A 23,751-nucleotide genomic window follows, 5' to 3' on the forward strand; every position below is an offset into this window, starting at 1 on the left:
CCAAAGCAACTTCCCTGATGCTATGTGTTTAAGAAGGAACTGCAGATGCTGGAAAATCGAAGGTGGACAAAAATGCTGGAGAAACTCAGCGGGTGCAGCAGCATCTATGGAGCGAAGGAAATAGGCAACGTTTCGGGCGGCCCGAAACGTTGCCTATTTCCTTCGCTCCATAGATGCTGCTGCACCCGCTGAGTTTCTCCAGCTTTTTTGTCCACCTTCCCTGATGCAACATTCCACAAAAGGAGATTCTAACATTGGGCGGCAAGCGTCAGAGACCCCGGTTCCTTCCCGACTGTGGTGGCGCTGTCTGTGTGGAGTTTGCACGTTCTCCCTGTGACCTTCCTCCGGGTGCTGTCATATTTCCTCCCACATCCCAAAGATGTGCGGTTAAATTGGCCCTCTGGAAATTGCCTCGAATGTGTAGGGAGTGGCGAGAAAGTGGGATAGTATAGAACTAGTATGAATGGGTGGTCGATGGTCAGCATGGAGTCAGTGGGCCAAAGGGCCTGTTTCCATGTAGTATCATTCAATCAATCAATTCGTTGTCTGTTCATTAATATAATGTCTAAAGCAAGGAAGGATAAAACTTCAAGAATTGAACAATATCTTCTGTGGAGAGCTTTGGAATGAAATTACAATCTTGCATTAATGCAAAATATATGCAGCAGGATAGATGTTGGTGCAAATCTGGAGTTCTAAAGGGCGTTCCCATTCCTATATCAATCCAAAAGGGCCACAGTTTAAGAATAAGGAGCAAGCCATTTAGAACGGAGATGAGGAAACATCTTTTCTCACAGAGAGTGGTGAGTCTGTGGAATTCCCTGCCTCAGAACCTGGTGGAGGCAGGTTCTCTGGATACTTTCAAGAGAGAGCTAGATAGGGCTCTTAAAAATAGTGGAGTCAGGGGATATGGGGAGAAGGCAGGAACGGGGTACTGATTGGGGATGATCAGCCATGATCACATTGAATGACGGTGTTGGCTCGAAGGGTTGAATGGCCTACTCCTGCACCTATTGTCTCTTGTCAAATGCCAAGCAGGGCGGCATGGTAGAGTTGCTGCCTTACAGCACCAGAGACCCAGGTTCAATCCTGACTACAGTTGCTGTCTGTACGGAGTTTGTCCGTTCTCCCTGTGACCTGTGTAGGTTTCCTCCAGGTGCTCCGGTTTCCTCCCACATCCCAAAGCATGTGGGTTTGTAGGTTAATTGTCCTCTGTAAGCTGCCCCTTGTGTGTAGGGCAGAACTAGTGTGCGGGTGAGCATTGGTCAGTGCAGACACGGTGGGGCAGAAGGGATTCGGCGGCGGCGGCACAACTCTCGTCAGCAGCGGCCTCTGCAGCCCGTCTGCGTTTTTATTATTTTTTGTCTATGTTTTTAATGTAGTTTTTGTTATTTTTTGTTGGGTGTGTGTGTGTGGTTGGGGGGGGGGGGGGGGTGGGGTGGGAGGGAGGGGGGTAACTTTTAAATCTCTCTCCCTGCACGGGTCATCGACCCTTTTCTTTGTTGAGTCTCCGTTGCCGTTGGGGCTGCAAAGAGGAGCGGCCTCCAACAGGAAGACCGGGGGCTCTGGTGCCGATGACATCACCTCACTGTCGCGGAGCTGGCCGAGTCCGGAGCGGGTGGAGCGGTGGAGGAGCGCTGCTGCTGCTGCTGCTGCGGCCCAACCTCCGGAGATCCGGAGGCTGCAAATGCGGGTCTGGCGGACGGCGGCACCGGGAGCCCGCGGGTCCCTGGAGGGAGCAGATGCTGGCTTTTCAGGGCTCCCGCAACGGCGACTTCTCCCGTCCGAGTTGCGGGTTTGAAGATGACCTGGAGCGGTTCCTTACATCACCGCCCCGCGCGGCTTGGAATGGCTGTGGGACTTTGCGAGCGCCCGCCGGGGGCTCCAACATCAAGAACCCGGTGTGCGACCTTGCACCACCCGGCGTGGCTTTAATGGCCGCGGGACAATCGCCATCGCCAGCCGGGGGCTTTGACTTTGACTCTGACATCGGGGGGGGGGGGGGGGGGGGAGAGTGCAGTGGAGAGATAAGTTTTTTTGGCCTTCCATCACAGTGATGTGATGGATGTTTATGTAAATTATGTTGCGTCTCGGGTCTATTTGTTTGTAATGTATGGCTGCAGAAACGGCATTTCGTTTGGACCTCAAGGGGTCCAAATGACAATTAAATTGAATCTTGAATCTTGAATGCAGATCCCTGGGTCACCATTAGATCCATGCTGCACCCAATCGAGAAAGCGTAAGGCAAACATACCGGTGTGGTAGCCATTGTCAGATGTGTAGAAGATGTAAGTGTTGTTCAGCTCCTTCACTTGCTCGAGTGTTTTGATCACCTTCTCCACCAGGTCATCGACCGAGAGCAGCGTCTGCCACCTGAGAGAAGAGAAGCAAGTGCATGTGGAGTTAGGAGGTTAGCAGTGAGGACGGAGGACACATCACCCTCTGCCACTGATGTTTACCCTTCATGAAGGCTAGGTGGACCACCCTGCAAAAGTCATCTCCTCCGGTAAGTTTACGACTGTGTCAGCCATCCTCGTCACTTGACCAAGCAGCCAACCTGATCTACACTGCCAGAGACACGAGGAACTGCAGATGCTGGTTTATCAATAAAAGACACAAAGTGCCGGAGTAACTCAAGGGGGGCAGGCAGCGTCTCTGGAGAACGTGGATAGGTGATGTTTTGGGTCGGGGCCCTTCTTTAGGACAATGCATTTCGTTGTCTAATGCATTTTGTTGTCTCTGTACTGTACACTGACAATGACAATTAAAATTGAATCCGAATCTGAATTTAGACAACGCCACAATAATCGAATCAATCATCCTGATCAATTGAACCAAGTTGTTGGCGAGACAGCCTCGACACAGATACGTGGAGCATTCCTGCTGCATTAATAAACAGGACCTACTGATCCTGTATGGTTTAGTTTGGAGTTTGTCCTTTACTGTTCTAGACTAGTTATCATTACACTGTAGAAAATAAAAACATTAATCACTTTGACTTAGCTAGAAATAATTAGCATCCATTCTCTCAACTGGAATTAAAAGCCCCAAAGCTCGCCAGCAGCATCTAGGGTCCAGTAAACTGCACCACTTAGTCATACAGCATGGAAACTGCTGCAACACAGGAACTTTGGCCCAAGTTGACCAAGATGCCCCATATCCCTCTCACCTCTTCTATCCATGTACCTGTCCAAATGTACCTCCTCTGGCAACCCATTCCATGTACCCACCATGTGTGCAACAGTTGTGCATCAGATTCCCATCAAATCTTTCCCCTCTCACCTAAAACCCATGTTGTCTGGTTCTTGATTCCCCTACTCTGGATAAAATACTCTGTGCATCTACTCTATCTAATCCCCTCATGATCTGATGCACTTCTGCAAGATCATCCCTCATCCTCCTGCGCTCCGTGGAATAAAGTCCTAGTCTGCCCGACCTCTCCCTACAGCTCAGGCCCTCGAGTCCTGGAAACGTCCTTGTAAATCTTCCCTGCGCTCTTTCCAGCTTGACAACATCTTCTCTATAACAGGTTGACCAAACTGAATACAATACTCCAAGTGTGGCCTCATCAACATCTTGTACAACTGCACCTTAACATCCCAACTTCTATTATTGATGAAGGCCAATATGCTGAAAGCCTTCTTGACCACCCTATCTATCTGTGACACCACTTCCAATGCACCTCCGCTCCTAGATTCTACAGCTTCATGGCTTCATCAGGGCCGTGACATTCACTGTGATGGTCCTGCCCTCGTTTGACATCTCAAAATGCAATATCTCACAATATATTAAACTGCATTAGTCCTACTCCCACTTGCCCAACTGATCAAGACCCTGCAGTAATTTATGACAACCATCTTCACTATCTACAACACCACCGACTTCAACGCCATGAAAAATAGTCCACGACAGAATCAAATTTTGAAATGCAAGGAGAGTACCTTTTCCTGAAAGCATTGTCCAAAAATTGGATAGAAGTATTCTTCATCGGTGTCTTAGCCTGACGGATCAGCCAGTGCTTATTCTGTGTGGGGGGGAGAAAGAGAGAGAGCATGGACCGTTTTAAATAGTAACTGAGACTTTCTTAGCAGTTGTATCTTGTCCCAGTATCCAGCATAACTATATTAATATGTAGAAACATGGAAGTGCAGATGCTGGTTTATGCCAAAGATAGACACAAAGTGCAGGAGTAACTCAGCAGGTCAGGCAACATCTCTGGAGAAAAGGGATGGGTTATGTTTCGGATCAGGACCCTTCTTCAGACTGAATGTAAGGGGGCCTGACCCGCTGAGTTACTCCAGCATTTTGTGGGCGCTGTTACCATCGGGAAGAAGTACAAGCGCCTGAAAACTGTGACCTCCAGGTTCACAATGCAGACCAGACCATCACACAAACCAACCTCCCTTCCATTGACTCCATCTACACCTCACGCTGCCTCGGCAAGGCTAGCAGCATCATCAAGGGCCAGTCTCACCCCGGTCACTCCCTCTTCTCCCCTCTCCCATCGGGCAAGGGGTACAGGAGTGTGAAAACGCACACCTCCAGATTCAGGGATAGTTTATTCCCAGCTGTTATCAGGCAACTGAACCATCCTTTCACAACTAGAGAGCTGTGCTGAACTACTATCTACCTCATTGGAGACTCTTGTACTACCTTACACTAAACGTTATTCCCTGTATCTGTACACTTTGCTTGGCTCGATTGTAATCATGTATAGCCTTTCTGCCGACTAGATAGCCCGCAACAAAGGGCTTTCACTATTACTCAGTACACGTGACAATAAACTAAACTGAGGACTTAGTTTTGGTTGCAATACACACTTTGGTTTTGCACTATGGTCTGGTTACCTGCTACTACTGTTTTATTAATTCAGTTTATTGATTATTGTCTATTTATTTATTTGTATTCTGTGCTAATGGGCCAGCAAGTAAGAATTGTGTAGGAATGTTGGTTTGTGCAGATGTTGGTTTAAACCAAAGATAGACACAACCAAAGATCCATCTCTCGTTTCCCTTATCCCAAACCAGTCTGAAGAAGGGTCTTGACCCGAAACGTTGCCCAATACCTTCTCTCCAGGGATACTGCCTGTCCCGCTGAGTTACACCAGCTTTTTGTGTCTATCTTCAGCAAGTAAGAATTAATTTGTTCTGTTGCTGTCCACTAGGTAGAACAGTAGCTCACGGGTAGAGCCGCTGCCTCACAGCACCAGAGACACAGGTTCAATCCCAACCTTGAACGCTGCCTGTGAGGAGTTTGCATGTTCGACCTGTGACCGCACGGGTTCCTTCTGGGTGCGCCAGTTTCCTCCCACATCGCTAACACGAGCGAGTTTGTAGGTTAATTGGCCTCTGAAAAATTTGCTGGGAATGGATGGGGAACTGTGATAACATAGAAGTAGTGTGAAGGCATGGTTGAGGATCAGCATTGACTCGATGGGCTGAAGGGTCTATTTCTATGCTGTATCTCTAAACAAAACTACATACGAGAATAAACCATTCTTGAGGGTGGCACGGTGGCGCAGTGGTAGAGTTGCTGCTTTACAGCCCCAGAGATCTGGGTTCGATCCCGACTTGGGGTGCTATCTGTGTGGAGTTTGTATGTTCTCCCCGTGACCAGGTGGGTTTCCTCTAGGTGCTCCGGTTTCCTCCCACGATACAAGGACGTACAGGTTTGTACATTAATTGGCTTTGGTAAAATTGTAAATTGTCCCTAGCATGTAGAATAGTGATCGCTGGTCAGCACGGCTTTGATGGGCCAAAGGGTCTCTAATGCCTAAAAGGATCTTAAAGTCGATGTGTTTCAGTTAATTTTTTTCTTCAAAACTCTTGAGAGATTTAAAAAAATTAACTGAAACACTTAGATTTCAAGATCCTTATAGGCTTTAGAGATACAGCACGGAAACAGGCGTTTTGGCCCACCGAATCTGTGCTGATCAGCGATCAACCGGGGCTCGAGGCCCAAGACCGAGGAAGAACAGAAGGAAGAGACTTGAACTTTATTTCACCTTCCATCACAGTGAGGAATGTGCAGGAGTCACTGTGGTGGATGTTCATGTTAAAATGCGTTTTTGAGTGATCTGTTGCTTTTTATTGTACGACTGGCCAGGCCAATGAAATTCCTCGTATGTTGCTAAACATACTTGGTGAATAAAGTGTGATTCTGATATTAAATTCTAAAGTCTAACAGGCTCTTGAAAGGAAGTTGATCTCAGTTAAATTTCCCCCTGAATTCTCTGTGTTCCAGAGGGCTGGGCCCCTGTAAACACAGCCAAGCTTGTTCTACTCACCTTGCCATGAACGTTGAAGCTTCCATGTCGTGGAGCTTTGGTGCTGATGTAGGACTTGCTGTACCTGGGGGCTTCGGTCCAGGGGGAGTGGCAGGCCGGGGTGGCCAGCACCATGAAGAATGGAACATGTCGCTTCCTTGACTCCAGAAACTCCACCGAGCGGTTGGCCTGGGCAAAGCGCAGCGAAGATCAAACACAGGCTCGCATACATCTCCATTTCAGCACCCTAAAAGCCAAACTTTACCACCCAAAAAATAAATAGGATGGCACAGTGACACAGCTAATTCACAGCGCCAGAGATCCAGGTTCAATTCTGACCTCCAGTACTATCTGTGTACAATTGAAATGTTCTCCCCGTGACCACGTGGGTTTCCTCCGGGTGCTCCGGTTTCCTCCCACATCCCAAAGACGTGCGGGTTCATAGATTAATTGTCCCTCTGTAAATTCACTGCCTGCCGTACCAAGATAGTGAGATACAACACTGGTGAAGTTGGAAACCAGACCCCAAGCTCAAATCCAACCAACCAATTAGCAAATAACACAAACGACAATTGCAACTTTCTGATTGTAGTTTGAAGTAGACTGCTGCAGTGGGAGAAGTCAACAGTTCAGACATCTCTTATACATTTAGTATCTCCCAGAGGGGTTACAAACAAACGGGGAACAAAAACTGAATGTATAATCCTCTCCAAACCACAGAAAAAGAACACTTCATTATTAAGACCAAAAATTATTGCTAACTTAATTTAATGAAAATACACATTTCTTAATTAAGACAGGATGCATCAGTGTGCAACAGTTAAGCCGTGTTTCCTCCTCCCCACCCATTTATTTGTTGTACAAAATACATTTGCCCTTCACTCTGCCTCATTTGTGAATGTATTGAACCTACAGCTTTAGTGCAGGTTCAATACCTGTAGTGAGTGACCTCAGCTTTACAACATCAACACCAATAGTGCTTAAAGGGGCTGTCCCACTAGGGCTCTGACTCCGGGTGTGGTCTCACTAGGACTCTGACTGTCTACCCTAAAGTCTGACTGTCTACCCTATCTACGCCCCTCATTATTTTAGATACGTCTCTCACTTCTCACAGTTGAGTTTAGGAGCAAAGAGGTCCTTCTGTAGTCGTACAGGGCCTTAGTGAGACCACACCTAGAGTATTGTGTGCAGTTTTGGTCTCCAAATTTGAGGAAGGACATTCTTGCTATTGAGGGAGTGCAGCGTAGGTTCACAAGGTTAATTACCGGGATGGCGGGACTGTCATATGCTGAGAGAATGGAGCAGCTGGGCTTGAATACTCTGGAGTTTAGAAGGATGAGAGGGAATCTTATTGAAACATTTAAGATTGTTAAGGGTTTGGACACGCTAGAGGCAGGAAACATTATTTCCGATGTTGGGGGAGTCCAGAACTAAGGGCCACAGTTTAAGAATAAGGAGCAAGCCATTTAGAATGGAGACGAGGAAACACTTTTTCACACAGAGGGTGGTGAGTCTGTGGAATTCTCTGCCTCAAGAGGCCGGTGGAGGCCAGTTCTCTGGATACTTTCAAGAGAGAGCTAGATAGGGCTCTTAAAGATAGCGGAGTCAGGGGATATGGGGAGAAGGCAGGAACGGGGTACTGATTGGGGATGATCAGCCATGATCACATTGAATGCTCGCGGTGCTGGCTCGAAGGGCCGAATGGCCTACTCCTGCACCTATTGTCTATGGTCTCCTTTTAACTTCTCGCACTCCAGAGAAAACAATCCGTCTGTCCAACCTCTCCCTGTAGCCAACACCTCTAATCCAGGCATCATTCTGGTAAACCTCCGCTGCACCTTTTCAAAAGCCCCCACGACCAGTGTTAATGTGGTGAAGAAGCTGAATACTATGTTGCTCAAGAAGGAACTGCAGATGCTGGAAAATCGAAGGTACACAAAATTGCTGGAGAAACTCAGCGGGTGCAGCAACATCTATGGAGTGAAGGAAATAGGCGACGTTTCGGGCCGAAACCAAGGGTTTCGGCCCGAAACGTCGCCTATTTCTTTCGCTCCATAGATGCTGCTGCACCCGCTGAGTTTCTCCAGCAATTTTGTGTACCTTAAGCTGAATACTATACTCTACACCCAGACTCACGAAAGTCCCATAAAGCTGCATCATGACTTCCTGGCTCTTATAATCGTTGCCCCAAATGATGAAGGCAAGCATACATACACTTCCTTTACCACCATCTACTTGTGTTGCCATATTCAAGAAGGTATGGACTTGGACCCCAAGATCCCTCTGTACATCAATGCTGTTAAGGGTCTTGTCATTAATTGTATGTTTTATCTTTGCAGTTGATACATTTTCCCCTTAAATGAAGAAGCAAAATTCCCGATATTTCCTTATCAATAGTTACTCCGATTCACACAGCATTAATGGAATTGAGGAGAGCCGAGGCTTACTATGAGGTCAGTCAGGTAGTCCCTTTGATAGTTGTCTCCGTGCTTTTCAGCTGCACCATTGACCGACAAGGTGTAGTTGTAATACTTTGAGTTTCCCACCTGTAATGGAGAAATAGCACCTGGGGATCACCTTGTGGACTAAAGCAATGCACTGCAAATGAAGGTGTTAATCTGAAAGATGCTAAACAACTGGGCGTTTTCTCAATCATCTCGATCAGATCCAATAAACAAGAGAGTTGTCCATCTACTAGCAAAAGCTAGAGGAACACACTGTGCAAAGCTAAGTGCTGGAGTAACTCAGCGAGGTCAGGCAGCATCTCTGGAGAACATCAATAAGTGGCATTTTGGCTAAAGACCCCACTTCAGACTGATTGTAGACACAATGACTGTAGATGCTAGTATACTGGTCAGAACACAAAGTGCTGGAGTAACACAGCAGGTCAAAATGTGTAGAAAGGAACTGCAGATGCCGATAGAGAGCGAAGATAGACATAGTGCTGGAGTAACTCAGTGGGTCGGGCAGCATCTCTGGAGGGAAAGGATGGTTGACGTTACAGAACGGGCCTCAGACGCAAGGGTCCGACGAAGGGTCCCAACCCGTAACATCACCCATCCTTTTTCTCCAGAGATGCTGCCTGACCCACTGAGTTATTCCAGCACTTTGCGTCTAACTCAGCAGGTCATGCAGCTTCTCTAGAAGGCTTGGATAGGCACCATTGGAGTTTGGGACACTTCCGCAGACTATATCAAAAACAGAAATTCCCTCTAACCATGACATCAAGTTGATAAACCTCTTCTGGTTGGCATTTGGATGAATATATGGATAGCAAGGGTTTAAAGGGCTTTTGAGCCAAAAGCAGGTAAATGGGAGAAGCCCAGATTGTCACAGCACCAGAGGCCTGGGTTCAATCCTGAATATGGGCACCGTATCTGTGTAGTTGGCACGTTCTCCCCGTGTCTGCATGGGTTTCTTCCAGGTGTTCAGATTTCCTCCCACATCCCAAATATACGTTGGTTAATTGGCCCTGTGCACATTGCCCCTAGTGTGTAGGGAATGGCGAGAAACTGGAATAACATAGAACTAGTGTGAATGGCGTTTGATAGTTGGCATGACTTAATAGGCTGAAGGTTGACACAAAATGCTGGAGTTACTCAGCGAGACCGACAGGCTCTCTGGAGAGAACGAATGGGTGATGTTTCGGGTTGAGACCCTTCTTCCAGGCTATATCTTGAAACATCAACTAAAGTTCAAGTCCACACATTGAAGAGATTGAGATACATGCTGCTCCAGGGCAAATATCTCCCATTATAATCCTTGGAGATGACAAACACTCTACCTTGAAATCTGCTCACAGATAAATCATCAGCTTACCAGTCCGTGCCAGTGATCCCAGCCCATGGGCACATGCGCCACTCCACCAACTGTACCCAATGGAAAGGAATGCAACATTACTCGAATGGTGCCTGGAGAAAAAATTTACTGTCAGGAAGGAACTGCAGATGCTGGTTTAAACAAAGAAACAAATGCTAACCCAGCGGGACAGGCAGAATGAGAAACATGGGTACGTTTCGGGTTGAGACCCTTCTTGAGACTTGACCTGAAGAGGGTCTCGACCCAAAACAAAATGCTGCCTGTCCCGCTGAGTTGATCCAGGAAATTTAACATTATGTCTTTGCTGGGGTAACATCCCACTCTCAATAGGAATTGTCATTTGGAACTGCAGATGCTGGTTTCTGCAGCCAAATCAAAGATAGACATTTTACATAAACATCCATCACATAGCTGGATGGAAGGCCAAAAAAACTTATCTCTCCACTGCACTCAAAGCGCTGGCGACAGGCCAGCACGCCGGGTGGTGCTCGCACATGTCTTGGAGTTAAAGAATGGCTCGTGTCCCGCGGCCATTCCAAGCCGCGCGGGGCAGGTAGGCCCTGAGGAGCTTCTTCGACCCCGCCCTTCTTCAGACTCGCCGACTTCAGACAGCCCTGAAGAAGCGGTCTCCGACCCCAGGGATCCCATTCCTTCTCTCCAGAGGTGCTGCCAGTCCACGCTGAGCAGCCTGCATCTAGGCAGCGGCAGCGGCAGCGGGCAGCGCTCCTCCCTCCACCACCGCTCCGGTCTCGGCCAGCTCCGCGACGGTGAGTCATTAGTCCCCGCTTTCTTCCTGTTTGGAGGCGCTCCTCGTTGTGGCCCCAACGACAACTGAGACCCGACGAGAAAAGGTCGGGTCTCCAGTGCAGGGAGAGATTCAAAAGTTTAATAAAAACACAGACAAAAAATAATAAAAACGCGGACAGGCTGCAGAGGCCGCTGCTGACCAGAGTCGCGCCGCCTACCGCCCTCTCCTCCCTCTCCCCATCTCTTTCCAGACCTTGTGTTTAAGAAGGAACTGCAGATGCTGGAAAATCGAGGTTACACAAAAATGCTGGAGAAACTCAGCGGGTGCAGCAGCATCTATGGAGCGAAGAAAATAGGAATTCCGGAGTTGGCATTCAGGATAGAACCCAGGCCTCCGGTGCTGTGACATTCTGGGCTTCTCCCATTTGGCTGAAGAAGGGTTTTGGCCCGAATCGTTGCCTATTTCCTTCACTCCATGGACAAACATTGATGGACAACCATTCTCCAACTATCCCCCATCCTTCCTCCCCCCCCCCTCCACCCCCCCGAGACCCTTCTTCAGGACTAGTCTGAGGAAGGGTCTTGACCTGAAGCTTCACCCATTCCTTCTCCACAGAGATGCCTCTTGTCCCACTGTGTTACTCCAGCATTCTGTGTCTATGCACCGATACAGGTACCTGGCAAAATGGTTGAATGTTTTATTTTAAGTTTGGTGGCATTTAAAAGTTAAGAACTTACAGCCAACTTTAGAATTTAAGTTATCCACAATTATTCATCACCCTCAAAAGCAGTTTCTGTCTTCTATAAATGTAATGCTTTAAGTATAGGGCCAGAAGTGGCAAAGAAACAACCCCAGGCAAACCTTTGTATCAGATCATGGTGGGTGGGTGGGTGGGCGTGGAGGTGGCGTTACAGAACAGCATGTGTAAGGTCAGTGTGTGACCAGTGTCAATAGAGATTAAAGCACCTTTGTGCTGTAGATCAGTTGACCAACCTCAGTGCAAACAGCGATATTTAACCATCTCTTTCCCCCAATAGTTAAAGGGGTTGCAGTAACTCACTCTACCTGTTGTGTACACAGTGTGAATCAATGGCAAGTAACTGCTTTAAAATGTTTAACTTCCCTAAAAGCTCATGGCAAACATTTGTTCATTTGGATCTGCTCAATATATCGGAGCTGAATGCTTAAAGTTCGCAAGTATTTTTTTTCTCACCTATTGTATTCCAAAATACCATTAGACAATGGTCAATTCTTTACTATTTGTACAACTTTGTAGAAGAGATTGAGGGATTAAATCATAGAAACATAGAAACAAAGAAAAATAGGTGCAGGAGTAGGCCATTCGGCCCTTTGAGCCAGCACCACCAATCAATATGATCATGACTGATCGTGTAAAATCAGTCCCCTCTTCCTGCTTTTTCCCCCCATATCCCTTCATTCCTTTAGCCCAAAGAGCTAAATCTAACTCTCTTGAAAACATCCAGTTAATTGGCCTCCACTGCCTTCTGTGGCAGAGAATTCCACAGATCCACAACTCTCTGGGTGAGGAAGTTTTTCCTCATCTCAGTCCTAAATGGCCTGCCCCTTATTCTTAAACGGTGACCCCTGGTTCCGGACTCCCCCAACATGGGGAACATTTTTCCTGCATCCAGCCTGTCCAATCCTTAAAGAATTTTATATGTTCCTATACGATCCCCTCTCATCCTAAATTACAGTGAATACAATAAATCACCCCCATCCACATTAACAGGACAGAGGTGGAACGCGTTTCTAGCTTCAGGTTCCTGGGTGTTAACATCTCCGATGACCTGTCTTGGACCCACAATACCTCAACTCTGGTCAAGAAGGCTCACCAGCGTCTCTTCTTCCCGAGGAGACTGAAGAAGGTCCATCTGTCTCCTCAGATCCTGGTGAACTTCTACCGCTGCACCATCGAGAGCATCCATACCAACTGTATCACAGTAACTGCTCTGTCTCCGACTGGAAGGCCTTGCAGAGGGTGGTGAAAATTGCCCAACGCATCACCGGTTCCTCGCTCCCCTCCATTGAGTCTGTCCAAAGCAAGCGTTGTCTGCGGAGGGCGCTCAGCATCGCCAAGGACTGCTCTCACCCCAACCATGGACTGTCCTACCATCCGGGAGGCGCTACAGGTCTCTCCGTTGCCGGACCAGCAGGTCCAGGACAATGACAATTAAAGTTGAATCTGAATCTGAAATCAGACTTCCTTCCAACAGCCTACCCCCTCCAATGCTCCAAGATTATAGCAAGCTTCAGCGAGCCATATTTTGATTATTTACCAAGTTCCTCAACTGAGGTTCATTGGGTCATCAATTCAGAGAAGGTTCAAGTCTCAGCAGCTCCGCAAATGAGTGTTCATGGAAGAGAACATAGCATCATGCAGCACAGGAGTGGGCCCTTTGGCCCACAACGTCCATGCCAAACATGATGCCAAGCTAAACAAATCTTAATGTCATAAGTGTTAGGCCATTCAGCCCATCAAGTCTACTGCGTCATTCAATCATGGCTGATCTATCTCTCCCTCCTAACCCCATTCTTTCTCCCCATAACCCTTGACGCCCGCACTAATCTTAGCTGCTTGCACGTGATCCAAAGATAGAGACAAAATGCTGGAGTAACTCAGCGGGACAGGAAGCATCTCTGGAGAGAAGGAATGGGTGACGTTTCTCTGTGCTTACCACGAGTTTGATTTTTTTTTTTTTTAAACTCAGGAGAGCTCTTGGAATGAACACATGCCGTGGGACAGGACTTTAAATCCTCACAATTATGGACCTCTCTGTAATGGGTTTTGGTCACAGCGGACCCAGGCGTCCGTGTGTGGTGGGTGGTGCTGGGCAGAGAGTGAGTGGTGAATCGCTCCTGACGAGCGTTACATTGGGCAGCGGTTCGCAGGAGCTGCTACAAAGCCAGGTCCCGAGGTGTTGGATGTAGGCGCTGGGTGTGTGTGTGTGTGTGTGTGTGTGTGTGTGTGTGTGTGTGTGTGTGTGTGTGTGTGTGTGTGTGTGTGTGGCCCCACTGCCTTAAAAACACCCAATGTCTTGCAAACTTTCCTCTTGACAGACACACCCAGAGGAACAAGAAGCAACACACGCACGCACATACACACACGCACATACACACATACACACACGCACGCACACACACACACGCACGTCAGGCAGCATCTCCGGAGAAAAGGAATAGGTGATGTTTTGGTTGAGACTGGAGAAGGGTCTCAACCTGAAGCATCACCTATCCCCGTCCTCCTGAGATACTTTCCCGACCCACTGAATTTCCCCTGCATTTTGTGTCTGTCTGAAGATTTTTTAAAGCCAGGTTGAAATGTTTGAGTGAGCAGTGGGACTTGGACAATAGTACCATCAAGGGGCTGATAAACCACCGTACCTGGTTGAGGTATTTGCCTGCGTAGAAGGTCTGGTAGCCGCTCTTCTTCATGTACACGGGGATGGCCTGTGGCTCCATCACTTTCTGCCACTGCGCACTGCTGCAGTTGCCACTCAGCGAGTTGTTCCTCACCAGGTGGTTGTGCGGGTACTTCCCGGTTAAAACGGCACTGCGACTCGGACAGCAAAGTGGGGTGACGGCAAACTGGAACAGGGATAAACACACGGTTCCACGTTAGGCAGCGTTGAAAGCAGAAACACCATTAGCAGCAAAGCGATTCACCGGCCACATCTGGTGGCCTGAATTGTTGCCATCGTGCAATGGTTCGCACAAAGGCTCTTGATTAGGAAGGGCGTCAAAGTTTACTGGGAGAAGGCAGGAGAATGGGGTTGAGAGGGTAATATACATTAGCCATGATTTAATAAGGAGTGGACTCAATGGGCAGAATGGCCTAATTCTGCTCCCATGTCTTATGGTCACATACAGTTAATGGCAAGACCCTTAATAACATTTCTAAAGATAGAAAAATAGGTGCAGGAGTTGGCCATTCAATAAGATCATGGCTAATCATCCAAAATCAGTACCTCGTTCCTGCTTTTTCCCCCATATCCCTCGATTCCTTTCGCCCAAAGAGCTAAATCTAACTCTCTCTTGAAAACACTTTTTCTAAAACATTTTTTAGCTAAAACGTCATACTGTGGTGATACTCTCTCTTGAAACGAGGAGCAAGCATTTTTCAACAGCAAACATTTTTTAGCTTTTGCCGGCATGATAAGCCGCCAAAAGATTTTACATTTGTGACAAAAAAGTGCGACACTTTAAAAAAATACAGAGGTATACGTGATCACACCGGTGACATGATGACAGTCAATTCCGTAGTGCCAGTGGGATAATGTTCAGTTCACAAGCTTGTCGGTTGTGAACAATCGGAGTCCACATAGTCCAAGAGTCACCAATAAGATAGTTGGTAGTTCAGTAGCTCCCTAGTTGTGGTAGGATGGTTCAGTTGCCTGATGACAGCTGGGAAGAAACTGTCCATGAATCTGGAGCTGTGCGTTTCAATCCTTCTATACCTCTTGCCCGATGGGAGGGGGGAGAAGAGGGAGTGGCCAGGATACAACACATCCTTGATTGTGTTGCTGGTCTTGCCGAGGCAGTGTGAAGTGTAAATGGAGTCAATGGAAGGGGGTGTGAAGAAGGGTCTCAACCTGAAACGTCACCCATTCCTTCTCTCCACAGATGTAGCCTGTCCTGCTGAGTTACTCCAGCTTTGTGTCTATACTCGGTTTATACCAGCATCTGCAGGTCCTTCCTCCACAGAAACAGGCCTGTCGGTCCAACACATCCAAACCAGAGATGATACTGCATCTATTCCCACATTTGGCCCTTCTCCCTCGATTTCCTATCCAAGTAGCTTGAACTGCTGTTAAAGTACCTGCCTCAACTACCTCCTCTGGCAGCTTGTTCCGTACACCCACCATCCCGAGAGTGCAAAAATATGCTGTGCAGGTTTCTATTAAATTATTTCCCCCCCCCCACCTTAAACCTATGTCCTCTGGTTCTTGATTCCCCGACCCTGGGTGAAAGTGTTCCTTATGTTCCTTAAGTGACCCTTATGTGATGGGTCACCCCTCGACCACCCGAGGATCACTCCTCGGCCTCCTGCGCTCTTAGGAATACAATCCAAGACACCGGGAGCTTGCGGGTCCCTGCTGCCCAACCTCTCCCTGTAGCTCAGGCCCTCACGTCCTGGCAACACCCTCGTATCTGGACATATTGACAGGGAATGTGGGGAGAATTCTTAGAAGTGGGGTTAATGTTGATGGGTGGTTGATAGCACAGTCTCAATGGGCAGAAGGGCCTGTTTCTAAGGTGATGAATAGACAAAAAGCTGAAGTGACTCAGCAGGACAGACAGCACCTCTGGAGATAAGGAATAGGTGACATTTTGGGTCAAGACTCTTGCTCAGATATTTTAACAATATGTTTGGCACAGTGCGAGTTAAAGGGGCAGTTCCTGTACTGTACTGTTCTATTTCCCATGCAGAATGTATAGAATAACGTATTTGGACATGTGGAGAAATGCTCAAAACCAAACGCCTATGGTCCAACTTCCACCCCTACAGAGGCCTCCTCAGTATGGCAGTGACTGGTATTTTCTCTTTCCCTCCCTCTTCTATGGAATGGTTCCTCTGGAAGCTCCAAAAGCAATAACTGAACAGCACCAAAATAATCCATCGTTGTGGATAGGAAGCTACAGCACTTTGGCAGCAAAAACTCTTCACTGACAGCATCAATGGCACAGCGGTAGAGTTGCCACCTCACAGCACCAGAGACCCGGGTTCGATCCCGACTACGGGTGCTGTCTACACGGAGTTTGCACGTTCTCCCCGTGACTTGCATGGATTTATTCCGAGATCTCCGGTTTCCTCCCACACTCCAAAGACGCACAGGTTTGTAGGCGAATTGGATTGGTGTAAATGTAACATTGTCTCTAGATAGTGTAAGGGTGCGGGGGTCGCTGGTGGGTGCGGACATGGGGGGCTTGTTTTTCGGCGCTGTATCTCTAAACTAAACTGAAATTCAATCAGGAAATGGAGAGGAGCGCGATTAGCACTACTGATGACCCCCTCTCTATCAATGTTGACTCTGGCTTACAGCACTTGGCTGGTCCAGGTGACAGAATGCAGCATGCAACCATTCAGTGTCATTTTAGATCAGAGCAGGTGATCTCTCAAAAAGAGGTAGTCCCGACAAGCCATTGTAGTTCAGTGGGCGGCACGACCGATGTCGCAGCGGCCTCTGCAGTCTGTCTGTGTTTTTTTTTGTTTTTTGTGCCGTTGAGGGTATAGTTTGTAGTGGGCTTTTAAATGTGTACTAGACCAAGTGCAGACCCGTTGGGTCTGCTCCCCCAATGGTGTGATCCCCCAACCCAATATTCCACCATGCACCCGTCTCCTCCAATGGAACTGAAGCCGTTCTCAAATATATATAGAAGATGTGTGGGGGGTGGGTGGGGGAAACTTTTAAATCTCCTGCACGGAGACCCGACCTTTTCTCTGTCGGGTCTCCGTTGTCGTTGGGGCCTAGCACCGTGGAGCGGCCTCCAACCGGAACGACCTGGAGGCTCCAGTCACGGAGCCTGCGGAGCTGCGGACCTACCATCGTGGAGCTGTCCGGTTTCGGGGCGTGGACCCGACTCCGGTGGATGGTGACACCGGGAGCTCGCGGGTCCCTGCTGGGAGACCACTTTGCGGGGCATCGGCAACGGCGACTTCTCCCGCTCGAATTGCGGGGTTGAAAGTGGGCCTTACATCGCCCGGTGCGGCTTTAAATGGCCGCGGACTTGCTGGTGCCCGCCGGGGGCTTTGACTTCGGGAGAAGAATGGAGAGCAGGGGAGAGACAAGACTTTGCCTTCCATCACAGTGAGGAGGAGATTCACTGTGATGGATGTTTGTGTAAATTGTGTTGGTGTGTGTCTTGGTTCCTTTCTTGTATGGCTGCAGAAACCAAATTTCGTTCAAATGACAAATAAATGGTATTGTAAGGTCTGGACCATGTCACGAGCTGCACTGTCACAAATGAGTTATACTTACTGCGTTGGCGAACACCACGCCTGCATCTCCGATTAAGCCTCGAGTCTTTTTCATGGGAGTCTGAAACGGTGAGATACAGCACGGTAAGTGACATTTCGTTCCGACAGTAAGGTCTGAATGACAAATAAAGGATCTAATTCTAAATCTAATTCTAAATCTAATTACACAAGCACAAGATGGACCCAAAAAGCTGGAGTAACTCAGCGGCTCAGGCAGCATCTCTGGAGAGAAGGACGCGGTGACATTTCGGTTGACGGCCCGAGATCCTTTTCTCCAGAGACGCTGCCTGAAACACCGAGTTACTCCAGCATTTTGTGCCTGTCTTCGGCTTAAACCAGCATCTGCAGTTCCTTCTCACACAACTACAAACTTGGCAGCGCAAAACACAAAATGCAGTCATGAGTAACTCAGCAGGCCAGGCAACAATCTGGAGAACATTGATAGCATCGGAGATATTTTTGCGTCGGAAACCTTCTTCAGATAGATGAACACAGGCCGGTTTTTTTACGACTTTTTTTGTAAATCAGCATCAGCAGTTTATTATTTCTGCCTATCCAAAGCCTCAAATGGCCATTATTGTATCTGTCTCCACCACCACTCCTAGCAGCACCTACAAGCCACCCACCTCCCTCTTTAATAAAATACTTGCCCGCACACCCGCTTCAAACTTTGCCCCTGTCACCCAACACCATTTTGTCTTTAACATTTCCACTCTGAAAAGTTCTGAGTGTTCACTAGGTCTCTCAAACTTCCATATGCTTCTTTCATGTATCCCCTCAATCATCAACGCCCAGGGAAAATAATCCAAGTCTGTCCAACCTCTCCTTATAGCTAACACACTCTAATGCAGCCAGCAACCCCTTCTACGCCCTCTCCAAAGCCTTCACGTCCTTCTGTGTTGGGGTAACCAGAGCTGCACATAATACTTCAAGTGCAACCTAAGATTGAACTGCATGCATTACGAGTCTAAATGAAAAGATGGTTATTGCCGTAGAGCAGAGACACGTTCTGGTCACCATGGAATTCAGTCTCTTAATACTACGCACGGATTCTTTACGTTAGCATTGAACATTATTTTAACTTCACCTCCCCCCCAGGGTGTCAGCACAGTGGTGCAGCGGTAAAGCTGCTGCCTTACAGCACCAGAGACCCAGGTTCAATCCTGACCTTGGGTGCTGTCTGTATGGACTTTGTACGTTCTCCCTGTGACCACGTGGGTTGTCTCCAGGTGCTCCAGTTTCCTCCCACACTCCAAAGAAGTGCAGGTTGGTAGGTCAATTGGCTTCTGTAAATAGTCCCTAGTGCGTAGGATAGAACTGGTCGGCGCAGACTCGGTGGGCTGAAGGGCCAGCTTTCACGCTGTGCCTCTAAATCTCTAGTGATTTATTTGGGAGCGGGAGGGGATGGGAGGAAAAGGGGAGGGTGTGAAAAGGATGATTCAGAGGGTAGCTACAGAAGTCCTATACCACTGTCCATGTTCTTGTGTACATACACCTGCTACCAGCAGGGGGCATTGGCCCGTGGTCATGTTCCTTGGCACGATTCACATCACCTCTAGACCTTCCTGTGGAACATTGGAAAACAGCTAGACGTAACACTGAGATGGATAGGGTGAATGGTAGGAGAGTCGAGAACCAGGGGGCAGAGGTTTAAGATGAGAGGGAAAACATTTAATTGGAACCAGAGTGGCATCTTTTTCACTTTATGGAACAAGCTACTGGAGTTCGGGCAGGTACTGCAACAATATTTTAAGAACATTTGGACAGGGACATGGGCAGAAAGGTTTAGAGCAGGGGTGGGGAACCTGCGGCCTCATGGCTGTATGCGGCCTTCTAGGCCATTAAGCACGGCCATTTGAATGAATCCAACTTGTGGAACAATGGGCATTTTATTAATAAAGGTTTAGAAAGAGCAGGGGTGGGGAACCTGCATTCGGCCTTCGAGCCTGCACCACCATTATAGCGCTGATCGGCCATTTGAATGAATCCATACCCCCTGTGTAGAACAAAAGGGCCACATCTTCCCTTTTAAATATAGCCAATGAATGGCCTCAACTTTTTGTTTGTTTTTACTATTTGTAGTTCTTCTAATCTCGGTTTTAAAAAATCCTTAAGCGTGACCCCTTGTTTGGTTTTGTTTTACTATTTTTATATAATCTTAAAATGAACGTATTTAAAATATCAAAGAGTAAAAAAAGATTTAACCAAATAATCCTCCCCGACTGACGGCCACAATTAAAACATTAGTAAGTCATGAGGGCTATTTAACACCTGTTATGCTCATGATTTAGTTCCAATGCGATTCTAAAATGTATGTTAACCTCACACAAAAAGCAGTCACAACAAAGTCATTAAAAGGTTAGTTAACTTTAGAATTAACAATTTTTTTTTCATTTTCTTGAAGTTAGTACATAGTAGATTTTTACAAAACAATGTACATTTTGAAGTATATCTAATTTAAGTTTCTTGGATGCGGCCTTATTAGATTACAGCTAACTTAATGCGGCATTCCAACATGAAAAGGTTCCCCACCCCTGGTTTAGAGGGATGCGAGCCAAATGCCGGCACATAGGACTTGTGTAGACAGAGCATTTAGTCAGCATTGTTGAATTGGGCACAAGGGCCAATGACTATGGCACCATCAAACCTATTGACCAAGGGCCCAAGGTATGGACACCAGGTTTCTACTAAGCTTTTGCAGGGGAAATAAATCCACATCTTTGTTCATTCAAAGAATCATGAAGGAGATTACACACCAGGGACAATTTACAATTTTACTGAAGCCAATTCATCTATAATCCCACATGTCTTTGGAGTGTGGGAGGAAACCATGGACTGTTTACCCTCCTACCATCCGGGAGGCGCTACAGGTCTCTCCGTTGCCGAACCAGCAGGTCGAGGAACAGCTTCTTCCCGGCAGCTGTCACTCTACTCAACACCGTACCTCGGTGACTGCCAATCACCACCCCCACCCCCCCCCCCGGACACTTATTACTATTTATTCAAATCATGTGCTATGTCGCTCTTCCAGGGAGATGCTAAATGCATTTCGTTGTCTCTGTACTGTACACTGACAATGACAATTAAAATTGAATCTGAATCTGAAACCCGAACTCGGAGAAAACCCATACATTCGCAGGGAGAACATACAAACTCCGCACAGATGTCACACGTAAGGAGGATGGAACTCTGGTCTCTGGCGCTGTAAAGCAGCAACTTTACGGCCACGAAGCCCAGTTACTGTAGGCAAACGTTAGTCAGAACTGGCTTTGAGCCTGGAATCTCACCAATGTTATCAGGGCATCAACTTATCAAGCTTGCTCCTTCTCACCATGTACAAACTTAGAGAATGAAATGTCCACACATAAATTACATTCCCAATACTCATACCACCCAACTCTGGTCAACGCTGGCCCCTAAACCACACGAGCATGCCCAGCGGCTATTGCAATGCATTTATGTGTAGGGAGGAACTGTAGATGCTGGTTTAAACTGAAGATAGACACAAAAAGCTGGAGTAACTCAGCGGGTCAGGCACCAACTCTGGAGAAAAGGAACAGGTGACTTTTCCAGTCTCAACCCTTCTTCACACCTTAAGAGGGGTCTCGACCAAAAACGTCACTTATTCCTTTTCTCAAGACACGCTGTCTGACCAGCTGAGTTACTCCAGATTTTTGTGTCTACCTTGCAATGCTTTGAAGTCTCTAACGGACATTAAGTATGTCTGAAAGCTGCATGGACCAAGGAAAGAGCCATGCCAAATGATTTAGTTCATAACTTAAGCAAGCAACCTTGGACGTTCAGCTTAGATGTGGCCACAAGGAACGGCAGATGCAGGTTTACAAGAAATGGGAAACAAATTGCTGGAGCAATCAGCAGGTCAGTGTGAAAGGTCAGCGTCATGGTAACATCGTCACGTCAACATCGTCACGTCATTGGGCCAGGCCGACCTCTGCAACTCCGGCCCAGTGCCATCGCCAGGGCAACGGGCCTTTATGGCCAGGATGCGACTTGCATTTGTTTTTTATTTTCAGACTTGAAGGATACAGGTTGCACATAAAATGTGGCAACTTTTGTGTAGTGACTGTGTGGTCTTGAGTGGTACACATGCACAGAGTCACACACACAGTCACACACACAGTCACACACACACAGTCACACACACACAGTCACACACACACAGTCACACACACACAGTCACACACACAGTCACACACACACAGTCACACACACACAGTCACAGTCACACACAGTCACAGCATGGAAACAGGCCCATCAGCCCAACTTGCCCAGGCTGACCAACATGCCCCATCTACACTAGTCCCACCTGCCTGCGCTTGGCCCACATCCTTCCAATCCTATCTTATCCATGTACCTCTCTAAGTATTTCTTAAACATTGTGAGAGTACCTGCCTCAGCTACCTCTTCCAGCAGCTCATTCCATACACCTATCACTGTGTAAAAGTTACCCCTCAGCTTCCCAATCATTTTTTCCCACCTCAACTTAAACCCATATCCTAAGCTTCCATTTCCCTACTCTGGGTAAAAGATTCTATGCATTTACCCTACCAATTCCTCTTGTGATCTTGTACATCTTAATAAAATCACCGCCCAGCCTCCTGTGCTTGTATTTAGTATGATTGTGCCTGTAGGATAGCAGGATTGTTATTTAACCGGATGCAATGACAGTTAAGGGCCTGTCCCACGAGCATGCGACTCCATGCGGCAAGCACGACCAATCCAGGAGTGAGGGCCGCGCGGAGGTCGAGTGAGTGACATGAAGTTCAAGCGAAGTCCGCGGGAAGTTCGCGCGTGATGTACGGCGTCGAGGCGGTACGTACGGCGTCGAGGTGGCTGCGGGCCGGCAGGCCGTTGCCGCGTGGAATTTTTGAACACGGTCAGTTTTTCGGAGTCCCGCGCGATGTCGGGACCAGCTCCGTACAACTCCATACGGCTCCGGCGATCGAAGTGGGACCGGCTCCGAGAGGCCGTACGGCTCAAGCGACCACGTTAGGTCGTGCTTGCCGCATGGAGTCGCATGCTCATGGGACAGGCCCTTTAGGTACACGTGACAATAAACTAACATTGAACCAGCAGGAGGAAGAAGGCTGAAGAAGAGTCTCAACATGAAACGTCACCCATTCCTTCTCTCCAGAGATGCTGCCTGCCCCGCCGAGTCACTCCAGCTTTTTGTGTCTATCAGCAGGAGGAAAGGTTTGGTGGACTGCACCTTCAAAATTGGGATACGCAGCTAACCTTGAAAAGTTGCACAGGGGTAGAGTTGTTGCCTTGCAGCGCCAGAGACCCTGGTTCGATTCTACCTACGGGTGCTGTCTGTACGGAGTTTGTAATTTCTCCCCACGACCTGAGTGGGCTTTCGCCAGAAGCTCCGGTTTCCTCCCACACACCAAAAACATACAGCTTTGGTAGAATTGTAAATGGTCCTTAGTATGTGTAGGATTGTATTAGCGTGCGGGGATCGCTGGTCGGCACGGACTCAGTGAGCCAAAGGGCCTGTATCCGTGCTGTATCTCTAAACTAAACAAAACAGAATATTGATGCAAAGTGATTATGAAGGACCTCGAAATGCCGATATATTTCTAGAGGGACCATGGGCTGGGGCCAGTTAATGTTGCCCACGCAGTTGTATGGCGACACAGGCTGCTCATTACATTCCCGGGAGAGTGATTCGCCTTTATCTCACCGCCACACAGCAGTGAGGGAGGCTCCCGATCACTCTCAGCAACGCCCTTCCCATCTGAGCTCAGACTTCCCGATACCAAGAATTCAGCAAAAACAGAACATTTTATTTACTGACAATTAACTTTCAGACTTCCCCTCTGACAGCTGGGAGACAGAGGCGCAGCGGCGTCACAGCGCCAGAGACCCAGATTCCATCCTGACCTCCCATTGCTGTCTTGA

General features: G+C 47.9%; 1 protein-coding gene across 1 annotated transcript in view; it reads right to left on the minus strand.

Annotated features, from left to right (window-relative positions):
- Positions 1-23,751, minus strand: part of gnsb (glucosamine (N-acetyl)-6-sulfatase (Sanfilippo disease IIID), b) — a 46,887-nt gene that overhangs the window by 9,478 nt on the left and 13,658 nt on the right. The window contains exons 2-9 of the mRNA XM_055662048.1: positions 17,831-17,890; positions 14,235-14,438; positions 13,385-13,401; positions 10,085-10,136; positions 8,713-8,811; positions 6,287-6,454; positions 3,942-4,024; positions 2,255-2,373 (exon numbers count right to left, since the gene is read on the minus strand). Of these exons, the coding sequence (XP_055518023.1) occupies positions 2,255-2,373; positions 3,942-4,024; positions 6,287-6,454; positions 8,713-8,811; positions 10,085-10,136; positions 13,385-13,401; positions 14,235-14,438; positions 17,831-17,890 (802 nt within the window). The remainder of the gene's footprint in view (positions 1-2,254; positions 2,374-3,941; positions 4,025-6,286; positions 6,455-8,712; positions 8,812-10,084; positions 10,137-13,384; positions 13,402-14,234; positions 14,439-17,830; positions 17,891-23,751) is intronic.

This window comes from Leucoraja erinacea, chromosome 35, assembly GCF_028641065.1.
Source record: "Leucoraja erinacea ecotype New England chromosome 35, Leri_hhj_1, whole genome shotgun sequence".
In the NCBI taxonomy this organism is placed as follows: Eukaryota; Metazoa; Chordata; class Chondrichthyes; order Rajiformes; family Rajidae; genus Leucoraja; species Leucoraja erinaceus.